General features: G+C 47.6%; 1 protein-coding gene across 1 annotated transcript in view; it reads left to right on the top strand.

The window, feature by feature from the left end:
* Positions 1–12,971, top strand: part of LOC6551337 (voltage-dependent T-type calcium channel subunit alpha-1G) — an 80,005-nt gene extending 67,034 nt beyond the window's left edge. Inside the window, exons 18-26 of the mRNA XM_026981648.1 lie at positions 2,553–2,708; positions 3,331–3,513; positions 3,731–4,024; positions 4,103–4,264; positions 4,347–5,773; positions 6,048–6,240; positions 6,305–6,454; positions 8,168–10,090; positions 10,153–12,971. Coding sequence (XP_026837449.1) covers positions 2,553–2,708; positions 3,331–3,513; positions 3,731–4,024; positions 4,103–4,264; positions 4,347–5,773; positions 6,048–6,240; positions 6,305–6,454; positions 8,168–10,090; positions 10,153–11,097 — 5,433 coding nt within the window. The 3' untranslated portion in view covers positions 11,098–12,971. The remainder of the gene's footprint in view (positions 1–2,552; positions 2,709–3,330; positions 3,514–3,730; positions 4,025–4,102; positions 4,265–4,346; positions 5,774–6,047; positions 6,241–6,304; positions 6,455–8,167; positions 10,091–10,152) is intronic.
* Positions 12,972–13,040: the final 69 nt, after the last annotated feature.

Genomic DNA, 13,040 nt, shown 5'->3' with positions numbered 1-13,040 from the left:
ACAACAGCTACAACAATACCCATCAATACCAGTCTGAAATTCTTGTGATTATGATAAAGTATTTAACGAATTCCTACGTATAGCCACAAAAGTTTCCAGTTCTTCGTTTCTGCTCTCTTTGCCCTCCTTGTTTGATTTATTTTAAAATTAACCTGCTCCTAGTCTTTAACTAAGTACCCACCAGTTGCTAGTATTCCTTGAGTTCTCTTATTATTCAGCTTTGTTTTCGACCTTATTTTCGATTTCGATTTCGTTTCGATTCCGATGCCAGCAATTGTAGTCGTAGAGCTCTCCACATAACCAAACACCCACAAACGCCTTTACGCATTGACTCACGACCATTGGGTAGGATGTTAAAAAGTTATGTTTACAGTTCATTCCTGTAAATATTGAATAGAAGGACATTTATTTGAACTTTAGCATCAGTTTGTGTGTATGTGTTTCCTCCTTGAAACTTTTCCTTTCTGTCACGTTCTTTCATGTTCGGTATACAAATTTATTAGAGATGTCGGGCTTATTTCACAATCCATTCAAAGGGTTATTCTGATAAAATTCCATAAATAATAAATTTCTCGCGCCACAAGTTTCTGGCATATCTATGTTGGACATTTTAAACCTAAATCGTTGTCAGAAGGCAATGTTATTACGTTATCCTAATAAGCCGATACCATCGAATGCACTGACATCTCTAGTATGCAGTGCCCGTACAACTGTACCAAAATAACTAGAGGACCGTGGAAAGACTCGCACTCGCCTCTCTCACATCTTCTCTTTGTTCTGTCTCTTTCTCCCTCTTGTCCCCCTCTTTCTCTCTCTCTCTGTTTCTGTCTCTCGCTCACACACACATACGACATAAGCAAAAACCGTTAACGCTGATGCTCCGAGTTTTGTTGCATGATTTTTGGGATCCTCACATTGATTTGCCTTCGGCTTTTGGCTTTATAATTGTATGCCAGACCAGAAGCAACTATCGATTGCGACCACTCACGACCTTGCAGAGAACATAATGAACCATTAACAGCCACACTCACACCTACTGTATATATTTGATTTAAGTCTTTTGTTTGTTCGATGGTTTGTTTGTTTGTTTGTTGGTTCGTTGGCTTGTTCAAACTGAAACGAAAGTTTTTATTTCTACATTTGCTGGTGCTGCTGCTGCTGCTTCTTTCCCCTTATATATATATATCTTTCTTTCACTAGTCGATCCATTTTCAAATTTGTTGCTAAGCAAACTGTGTAAAAAGCGTTATTGATGCATATATTTTTAAAGTTGCTTATGCGCAATACAAATGTACAGCCACAAAAGATTAGAAACAACATGAAAACCAAAATCAAATTAATTCGCCTCTTATATAAACCGCATTCGTATTGTATAGCAAATAAATCATTAAAAAAACTGAATTGATATGAAATAGAAAAACCCATTGGCATTTTGTGTACAAAGCGAGAAAAAAACTGCGAAAAAAACCATAAAAAATTGCCAACTTTTTACAAATTCCTATATGCAAGAGTTTTGTGCGCTTTTTTGCTCTTTGATTTTAACCAAGAGCCTTTGCTGCTTCTCTTAAATTATTTGCTTTTAGCTTTGCTTATAGCGTGCTTATATTTTGGTTTCAACTTGGTTTTTATTTAGTTTTGCCTTCTGTTTGTTAAGTATGCCACACCACGAATTATTGTTTAAGGGAAATCAGTTTGAGCAGCTTTTTAACGGGCTGTCTACGAAGATTCGAGATTTTGAGATGAGCTAATGCCACTGCTTAATCTCCCTAAAGTCCCCATCTATATGACATTCCTCAAACTATCTCACTTTATAAGGCTTTACCCTTTCCTGGGTGTTCCTGGTTAGCTCAAAACCATCAAATACCATATTTAAGAACATTAGGTCACTCTAGGAACACTCTGGACTAATATTTGTCTGCGCTTTAAGTTATTATAGCCCATTGTTTGCCCCTAAATTGCAGGATATTTCTTCAGTTTTACGCTTTATTTTATGTATGCGCCTGATTTTCCACCAAAATGACCAAACTGCTAGTGTTCGATGCTCATCCATGGCATATGGGTACATATAAGTATGCCAATCTGTACTTATGTGCGCCTATGTATATGCTATATGTATATGCTATGAAAACGATAACACTGTTTGCCGTTTTGATATCGCTCTATATCTGTCTGTCTTTTGTCTGAACTTTGACATTTTTGCCATTCGTTTTCCATTCGTATTTCGTATACTAATTACTTCCTTACTTACTTACTTACTTACGTTCTTTGCCACCGCCCACAATATAAAAATTACAACATTTGTTTATCGGTATTTCGTTCTTTTTCTTTCGCTTCTTACGATATATATCCGATATGTGTATCACGACATATATATCCATGCGTATGTATGTTAAATCTGCACCACGTTTGCCGCCCGCCACTCTGCAACTGCCACCGATCAACAACTACAATTCAACAACTCCAACTCCAACTCCAATCAAACGCCAACAACAACAATCAACAACAACAAATCACAAAAAAAAAAAAAAAAAAAAAAAAAACAATGTTTTTAGATACTGACGCAAGAGGATTGGAACGTCGTCCTGTTCAACGGAATGGAAAAGACAAGTCATTGGGCCGCATTGTACTTTGTGGCACTAATGACGTTCGGCAATTATGTGCTATTTAATTTATTGGTGGCCATTTTGGTTGAGGGATTCAGTTCAGAGGTAGAGTTTTGCCAACACCATTCCCTTGTCCCAAAAAAAACCTCAACAAACTAACTCTGGCCCTTTCGAAAAGATCTTTGGATCATCTTTGATTGGCTACAATTGCAAATATACCATCTACGATTATACGCATGCGACGCTTCAAATTTTGATAATGTAAATGTTTCTTGCAGAGAAATATCCGAGTAGGATTAGAGAATCAAATTTTAAGCATGAGTTCAGTTGGAACTCATTGTTACTTACAACTTCACAATACAGCAGTACAACTTAAGTTACTAAGATACAAAGATACTTTACTGTCCTTTTTTCTGCACTTCCTGAAAGATTACCCAAAGATTACCTGATAATTGAAAGTACTTCATCAGCTTGGGGCAACTTAGAACCATAATATGAAGCATCGTGTGCGTCGCGACCCCCATCCCCATGGCCTGTGCCTCCATTTCCCGCCCCTTTCTCCATCGGATGCAATCCGCCGGAAGTGCCAGCCGATCCAGGCATCGAGCACCATCGAGCAAGTGGGTCAATCGATGCTCGATGACCCCCAATGCCAACACCCCGTACCCATGCCGAAATCCCCGCCGGTTGACGAGAAAGTCTAATTTTGAAATTTTGATTCCCTCAGCGAAATGAACGTCGCGAGCGCGAACAGCGCGAGTTGGTTAAGAAACTGCGTGAGGAGACGCTAGCCGAGAACTACAGCGATGGTATGTACGATGAGTCGCGGAGCGAGGCGGACTCCTCGACCACCAATGATAGTTACTACGAGGTGCGCAACCGCTGGCGATCGGCGGAGGATGTGCGCAAGGTAAGTGAGCTCGAGCGGATCACGGATCAAGGTCCCTGACCAGGATCCCCGACTGACCAGGTGTGATTGAGTCGAAAACAAAAAAAAAAAAAAAAGAAAGAAAATAACAAAAAGCTAAAAGAAACCTAGAGCGTATGATAGTTGCATGCTGCATGCGAGTGTATGTCCGTTTGTTTGAGTGGCACGAGTTGAATCCACGGTTCGTAATCCCCCGCAGCTACAGGACTCCGCGGAGCTGATCATCGAGGCCAAGAGCAACATGCACCGCCAGCGCCTGCTGCAGCCCACCCACGACTACCAGATCAACGAGCTGCCCGCCTCGTCTGCCGCTCCCTCCGCCTCTGGCACCTCTGGCGCCTCCGCATCTGGCGAGCGGGAGAGGGACAGGGACAGGGACAGGGACCGCGACAGAGACAGAGACAGAGATAGGGATAGGGAGCGGGACAGAGAGGCGGGCGGCGGCAAGGAGGAGGGGGCGCAGCACACCAAGCCGCGCGGCGGCCTCAAAAAGGTAAGAGCACCACATGGAGCAAGCCTCGCAGACAAACATGACAAACACTTGACACCGCCTGCACCCCGTCGCACACAGACATACTCCATCAAGGAGCGGCGCAGCGAGGCGCCACGCCTCTCCAAGATCCGGCTCGCCCGGGATCCGCCCATCATCACGACAACGGCGGCCACGCCGCAGGACTCGCCCAGCACCACCTTGGAGCCGGGCATGAGCTTCCGCCAGTGGGGCGACATGGAGGTGAGTGCAGGACTACATTCTAGTCCCAGGCGGAGCTCCCACTTGACACTACCTACATTCAACCCATAACTACCATCCGCAGCCACCCAGTCCGCCCTCCCCATCGCTTTTGCGACCGCCGAACATCTTTACCGGCGGACAGCGGAGTCTGGACGAGGGCATACCCTCCATCGATCTCATCCCGCCCTCGCCGGTGCTCTCCCACAAGCCCCTGAACATCCTCAATGCCAGCCAGCTGGGCGTGGGCGTCGGCGTCGGCGTGGGCGTGGGCGTGGGCGTGGGCGTGGCCGTGGGCATGGGGATGGGCATGGGAGGAGGTGTCCCCAGCACCGCCGGCAGTTCGGGCAGCATGCACAGCGTGATCATCGACGACATTTCGAAGAGCTCCAGCTCGACAGCGGCGGCTACGCCCATTTACGTGCCCACCATCTCGTCCACAGCGGACGCGCAGAGCCAGAGTCACAGTCTGAACGATGTGAGCGTGGGCTCCAGTCCAGGAGTGGAGATTCCCGCCACGGGAGTGGGCAGGAGTGCCAACACGGGAGCCTCGACAAGTGGCAGCTCCTCCAGCGAGCGCCTGCCCTTGGCTCCACCTCCTCAGCAGGGGAGTTTCAAGCAGCGCTTAAGGCGCGGCAGCTCCAAAAAGCGACGTGCCTCTGCTTTGGCCCTGGCCACAGACGATCCGGCGCGGAGGACCCTGGATAACCAGGCTCGACGGACCCAGGACGAGGAGGAGGAGCAGCAGCAGCAGCAGTTGAATAATGGCGGCGACAACAGCTTACTGAGAAGCAGCAGTGCTGTGGTCAGTGGCTCCTCCTCGGGCACCAAGGAGACCAATCGCCTGAGTCCACAAAACTCCATACGAAGGCTATCCAATACACTGAGCATAGGCAGCGGACCGGTGGGCAGTCGTCGGGCATCGGCATGCATTTTCAACTCGCAGGTGTACCAGAATCTAAATCAGCCGCCCAAACTGCGCCCGGGATCGGGACAACGAAGGATGAGCTCCATCGAACTGGCATTCAGCAAGACTTCGCACCTGAATCTGCACAACCTGGAGGCCAACCGCAAGTCGCTCTCATACACGAACTCGAAGATGGACCTGGACAAGTGGAACAAGTCGTACGGCAATCTCAACGAGCCGGACAACATGCTGCAACAGTACATGGAGGCGCGGGACAAGCGCAAGAACTCCATCAGCCACTACAACCTGAAGAAGCGGCTCGAGGAGAAGGAGCTGCAGCAGCTGCAGCAGCTCCACCAGCAGCAGCTGCTCCAGCAACGGCAGGACTCCTTCTCCTCGACCACCCAGCAGCAGCAGTTGCAGCAGCTGCAGCAGCACCGCCTGTCCAAGGATCAGCAGCAGCTGGCGATGCAGCCACATTCCATGGTGCCAGGAGGCGGCGAGCGCTACTCCAAGCTCAAGATGCTCATCGAGCAGCTGACGCCCAAGCACTTTACCACCGAGCGCGAGGACTACTCGCTCTACATATTCCCGGAGAACAACAGGTAATCTATGTTACTGATTGATGGGTTTCTTCTTTTTGTTTGCTTGTTTGTGAACAGTAGGTTCATAAAACCATCAAGCTGTCAAGCCTTGGCAGTGCTCATTTAATTGGCAAGTTCTTGAGTGGAGCAAAACCAGCTTTCAAATCAACTCCCATTCGCCGACTTAACCATCTTTTTTCCGCACTCGTTTTACCGAGCGGAAAATTCAATTTCAACTTTGTCTGCCGCAAGTTGCATTTCACGTATTTGCATTTCGACGCTCTCCGTTTTGCAGGTTCCGGCAAATCTGTACGTGGTTTGTCAACCAAAAGTGGTTCGACAACGTGGTCCTGCTGTTCATCGCGCTCAACTGCATCACCCTGGCCATGGAAAGACCAAACATCCCTCCAAGCAGCACCGAAAGATTGTTCCTGGCAACAGCCAACTACGTGTTCACCGTCGTCTTCACCGTCGAAATGTTCATCAAGGTCAGTAGGATGCATTGCACACAATATGATGCACTATGTACTTATAAATATGATTGAACAACAGGTGGTGGCTACGGGAATGTTTTACGGCCACGACGCCTACTTTACGTCCGGCTGGAATATCATGGACGGATCTTTGGTTACCATTTCCATAATTGATTTGTTAATGTCCCTGATTAGCGAATCGAGTCCGAGGATATTTGGGATTTTAAGGGTAAGTACGGGCTCGCGGCCCTTGGACACTTTGCTATCCGAAAGCAGCAGCAGTAGCCAGCAGTCCTCAGTCGACCAGAAAACCAGAAAACCAGAAAACCAGTAAACCAGAAAACCTGACAACCAGAAAAACAAGCCAATCTCAAGCGATTAACAACAAGCAGACCAAGATCAACCAGAACAGCTATTACCAAGAACCACGCCCAGAACCGACCACGCCCATTTACTTGGCTGCTGGGCTGCGAACTCGGATCAGAAAAGCTACCGCTAATCGCTAATCGCAAATCGCAATTTATAGCTAAGCTAATGCTAATGCTAATGCTCGAAATCCCCAATCAAATTCGCTCGCTATATCGCCTCGAACACATAGCTCTGTCTCTGTTTCTCTGCTGATTGGCTATCTCTGTCTTTTATGTGCTCTTCTTTTTCTTGCGCACACCCGCACACTCTTACACACACACACATCTACAAACCTAAAAACACACACACGCACACGATTCAAAATTCTTTAATGAAACATTATCTTAAATCTCTTCAATTTTGGGTTCACCTACTACTTACACACATCTCGTGTCTATCTCTATATAAAAAATTGTGTATATAATACCTATACATATATATTGTATATCTCTATGAAAACTTCAGGTAAATTTCCGCTGCTATATGCGTTAATCAGCAAGAAATCGAATTTGTTTTCACCATTTATTATGTGTGTGTAGACCCCACTTCCCGAAATATACTCGTAACTTTAAAAAGTATCCCCCCCTAAAAAAACCCAAAGCAAACTAAAATTCAAGTAATCTGTTGACTCTGTTTTGTATTGTACATACTTGATTGTTCTCCCTTTCCTATCGACAACCCCCAAGTGAAAGGGTTATGACACTTGAAATGAAAAGGCCTTTAAGAGTTTATCATTTAAAACCAAAAACGCTATCTAAAACCCTTTCTCCGCTTTTCTCGGTTCTCTTCGAGTTGCCTATTCCATTAAGTTGATTCATTCATAAGGTCAGTAGTAGTGTCAGTTGGTAGTGTCATACCCCTATTCAAAAAGCCACCATTCCATTCCATTCCACTCCATGCCACTCCAATCGAATCGAAACGAACATCTCCTACAACATCTAGCTCGTTGTACTATTACATATCCATTTCCGTTTCCGCCTTGCTTTGTTGTTCAAGCAGTGTTGGCACTTATGTATTATTTTTGGGGCACTGCTGCCCCATTTGTTCGACATTTTCCAAAATAACTCCATTAGTTACAGCACACCAGTGGTTTTAGTTTTACAAGTTACAATTCGCATAACATTCAAGTGAAAAATGAAGTGATGAATATAATACAATTTGACATGGCAATTATAAAAATGCACTATTTATTGGGTTGCTTCTTGTATTACTCATATTATATTTTGTGTAATTGTGTTGGTGTAATTTTGAACAATGGCGAAATTACACTGGTGTGCTTTGTTGCTACTTCCATTTGTACATGTATATGTTGGCTTCATACTGAGTAAATATGTATATTCTATATGGTTTTCATGCTTTTACCTCGTGTGTGGCGCCGCCTGGCGTCCGCTGGCGGCAGCCGGCGAAGCAAGCAGTGCCTCGCAAGAGGCGCCGCCGATAAAGCAGTGTAGCCGATGCACCAACCACAACCACTCTTCTCTTCTCGCCCCTTTCCTTCTGTTCTGTTCTCGCCCGGAATCCAATGTCCTTGCAGGTGTTTCGACTACTCCGATCCTTGCGGCCGCTGCGGGTGATCAACCGAGCCCCGGGTCTGAAACTAGTCGTGCAAACGCTCTTATCGTCCCTGCGTCCCATCGGCAACATCGTGCTGATCTGCTGCACCTTCTTCATCATCTTCGGCATCCTGGGCGTTCAGCTCTTCAAGGGCACCTTCTACTACTGCGAGGGAGAGAACATCAAGGGCGTGCGGAACGCGGACGAGTGCCGCAGGATTCCCGGCAACGTGTGGACCAACCGCAAGTACAACTTCGACGATCTGGGCAAGGCCCTGATGTCCCTGTTCGTTCTGAGTTCCCGCGACGGCTGGGTGAACATCATGTACACCGGCCTGGATGCGGTGGGCGTCGACCAGCAGCCCATCGTGAACTACAACGAGTGGCGTCTGCTGTACTTCATCGCCTTCATCCTGCTGGTGGGTTTCTTTGTGCTGAACATGTTCGTCGGCGTGGTGGTGGAGAACTTCCATCGGTGTCGCGAGGAGCAGGAGAAGGAGGAGAAGATCCGGCGGGCGGCGAAGCGGGCTCTGCAGATGGAGAAGAAGCGCCGCCGGATGCACGAGCCACCCTACTACACCAACTACTCACCCACCCGGATGTTCGTGCACAATGTGGTGACCTCCAAGTACTTTGACCTGGCCATTGCCGCCGTCATCGGCCTAAACGTGGTCACCATGGCCATGGAGTACTACAAGATGCCATCCGGACTCAAGTACGCCCTGAAGATCTTCAACTACTTCTTCACGGCGGTCTTCATCCTGGAGGCCAACATGAAGCTGGTCGCCCTGGGGTGGAAGCTCTATCTGAAGGACCGCTGGAACCAGCTGGACGTGGGCATTGTCATCCTCTCGATCGTGGGCATTGTGCTGGAGGAGCTGGAGACGAACACGCACCAGATCATACCCATCAATCCGACAATCATACGGGTGATGAGGGTACTGCGTATTGCCAGAGTGCTGAAGCTCCTGAAGATGGCCAATGGGATCAGGGCACTCCTGGACACCGTGATGCAGGCCCTGCCCCAGGTGGGCAACCTGGGCCTACTGTTCTTCCTGCTATTCTTCATATTCGCGGCATTGGGCGTGGAGCTGTTCGGGCGACTCGAGTGCTCCGACGAGATTCCCTGCCAGGGATTGGGCGAGCACGCGCACTTCGCCAACTTTGGCATGGCTTTCCTCACATTGTTTCGCGTAGCGACTGGCGACAATTGGAACGGCATCATGAAGGATACGCTGAGGGATAATTGCGATGACGCGGCCGATTGCGTCCGCAATTGCTGCGTCAGCTCAGTTATTGCTCCCATATTCTTTGTGATATTCGTGCTAATGGCGCAATTCGTTTTGGTGAACGTCGTCGTGGCTGTACTGATGAAACACCTCGAGGAGAGCCACAAGCAAATGGAGGACGAGCTCGACATGGAGGTGGAGCTCGAGCGTGAGCTGGTGCGCGAGCAGGAGTTCGCCCAAGAGCAAAAGCTGTGCCAGCAGCTGGCGGAGGCGCAATCGAAGGCGGCCGCTCCCCCGCGCCCCCTGGCCAAGGTCAAGTCGCTCCCAAAGAACTTCATCTACAGCACCCCATCGCTGGACAAGAAGTTCCCAGCGGTGTCGGGCATCAACAATCCCAACTCCAGTCTAACCAGCTCGGCGGCCACCAATCTCAACCAGATGGCGTCGGCGGGAAGCGGGGGTGCGGCACCGGGAGCGGTACCGGCCGGATCGGGAGCTGGACCACGGAGGCAGACCGTGCAGTACTTCCAGCAGCCACCACAGTCCATGCTCGGCGGCCTGAGTCTGGCCGAGATGGGCGGCACGCTGACGCCTCAGGCACTCGGTGCCCGATTGGGCGAACCCTTCGGCGGCGGAGGAGGAGGCAAATCTGGGCCACGACGCCAATCCTACTGGGTAAGTTGATGAGTTTGTTCGCTAGACCTGCACTTAGCTGTATTCTCGTTTCATAAATGCAGCAAATCAATCCAATCCGTAAGCGCGGCGTGCTGTCCAAGGAGCGCTCACTGGACGAGCAGGCCATCCGTCGACGGAATCTGGAGGCCAAGCGCACCAGCTGCGACTCGCTCCCATGGGGCGGAGATGCCCTCGACTGCCGTAGGGGCACGATCTTCGAGAGCCTCGAGTCCGATGGGGGAGGTGTTGGGGGTGGTGGTAGTGGTGGCGGTGGTTTAGGAGGAGAAGCAGGCGGAGGAGTTTCCTACGATTTACGGAGCGTGCGCAGCGCGGATGTCGGCCATTCGGAGACCGATGGGGACGTGTCCCTGTCGGTGGTCAGTGCGCTGGTGCCCTCCGTAACGACGCCACTGCCCCCACCCCTGTCCTTGCCCATTGTCACGCCCACGTCAACGCCCACGCCCACGCCCTTGCAATTGCCAATGCAGATGCAGATGCCGATGCCGATGGCATTGCCCATGCCGTTGGCACACCCTCCACCACGGAGACCCTTTGGATGGTCGCAGTCCGTGGACCAAGGATGCTTGCGCAGCAACTTGCTCCTCTCCGTTCCCAGATCCATGCCGCCGCGCAGTCGCAGTGGCAGCACCAAGCAACTGTTCAAGCAGCAGGCCCTGGACGAGGATGCCGACATGGATGAGAACTCGCTGCTGCTGCCAACAGCAGCTGGTGGCAGATCAGGACCAGGATCGGTGGCAGTCATAGCCTCGAGCTCGCTGGATCTGCCAGATCAGAGCGGCAGCTCCAAGCAGATCCTGCCGGACATCGCACTGGGGGTCAGTAAGTCCGATTCCTCGGACATTCTGCGCATCATCAGCGAACGGAGGCGCATGGATCAGCGGGAGCAGAGGGAGCCCGAGCAGGATCAGGACAACGAGGCGGAGGACAGGGACAGCGACTACAAGGAGCTGCTCCTGGTCAAGTCCCCCCAGTCCTCCATGGACTAAATGCAAAAACACACAAACACTCTGTAGATCGTTACATGTAGTTATCTCTAAATAGGGCCAGGCTTACAACAATAATGATTACTGTAGAGCTGACTAACAAGGATAATAGCTAGGATAACAGTTCGGAAATCCCCCGATTTCCAAACCTCTAATTTGGTCCACCTACAAGCGAAGGAGCTTACTGTTAACCTCTAGAACTCTATTTTCCATAATTCAAAAACCTGGCCGCCATTAATGAATACATTAGGGAATTTTCTAAAAACTATAACTATAGCATTAGGCTTTAGGCATAAAGATCGACGAGTGTGGCGAGGAAACAGAAATAACGATTATTCGATAGCTAATATACTATAGAGAATGCCGGATAAAGGATAAATGGTAAATGGCACACTCTTAGCCAAGAATATGGAGGAAATCCAGTAAAATAGAATTGAAAGCAACGTTAAGTAAACCAATGAAATGAAACGTAAAATTACAGCTAGTAAGCAAAATTGTCAACTGTTTTTAGTGCAATCCTACGGTTTTCATAACTTTAACAAGCAAAACTTATAAGAAGAACTCAGAACTAATAGATCGCCAGAGATCGGTGAAGATGAATAGCTAAGTTTCAAGTTGATTAGAGTGTTTTCCGTTTAAATGTAGCTGTCGAATACGAAGATTATCCAGGCGGGGATGGTGGATTATATACAAGTGTTATATGCGATTTACATATATACAGTTATATTACATTTACAGTTACTTATAGGGGATACTGCATTCGAAACAAAAATGATGGAAATTTGTGAACAAAGAATCATCAACTCTGTGATTAGCTCTTAAAGTTTAAACGTTTATATGAGAAGCCGTGCAGACACCAAAAACCAAAAACAAAACCAAAACCATAACCATAATCAAAACCAAAAACACAAACACACGCGATCTGTATATAGAAGGCCTGTATGTAAACATATGTATTTGAGTGTATTTTACGTAGCTAAGCCAAGGAACAAGAAACTAACGGAATGATACCGAAGCGAGCCATCTGAGCGAACCCATTGATAAGCAATAGAGAACTGTAGCTCTTAAGATCGTACCTAACCTACAAACCTACAAACTAATAAAGCTGCGTTGTTCCAGGGTGAAAAACGGATACGGAAAAGGGGAAAAACCATTTAAAGGAACCCACATAAGAACCTTGTGCAAACGAATTTACTTAGGTACTTAAACACACACACTCACACACCCACACACACCAAGACACGCCCCAAACAAATAGCTCGTACGATCCGGTCGACAATCTTCGCTAAATTTAAATACCCTACCCATGTCTGACGCTCTATCCCCCAGAGGCTTCCAAAACTTCTAGATCCCGCCCCCGGAAAAACAAGCAGACATCCGAAATACAGTGCCAACGCAGTAAGGGTACTCAAGATGTGTTTTTTTTTTTATATAAAGAATAATATAACTCTCAAGGTATCCAGTAATGAAGGCAACAGACGGCAGCGGGAACTATAAGAGGAACTTTAAAAAGTAGCATTTATAAAGAAAAAGAAAGAAAAACCAAGAGAAACGTAGTAGAAATTTAATGATTAATGTTTAATGACTATATATAGTGTATATATGGAACTATCAACGAATTACAATAGAGTATCAAGATATTTCTTCAGAAGGCATAACTAGAACAAGACAATGGAGCGAGGAACCGAGAAGAACACTAACTTAACACTGTCAATTTTTCAACATGGTCTAAGCTAATTTTTCAAGGAAAACCAATGATCTAAGAATGAAAACAATTTTACACTCTTTGTACACACTGTAAAAAACGAAGTGAAGGAGCTCTCCAGTTTAGATAAACTTTAAAATCAAACTTAGCAAACGATTCGGGTGCAAGCGAGCAGAAGAAGAAGCAACAAATTTAATTATACGATAATTTCATCTGTGCCTTTCTCTACGAATATATATAT

The sequence above is a fragment of the Drosophila erecta genome, unplaced genomic scaffold (assembly GCF_003286155.1).
Source record: "Drosophila erecta strain 14021-0224.00,06,07 unplaced genomic scaffold, DereRS2 tig00000126-arrow-pilon, whole genome shotgun sequence".
Taxonomy (NCBI): domain Eukaryota; kingdom Metazoa; phylum Arthropoda; class Insecta; order Diptera; family Drosophilidae; genus Drosophila; species Drosophila erecta.
Note: the sequence above shows the minus strand (reverse complement) of the source record. Positions and strands in the feature narration are given on the sequence as shown.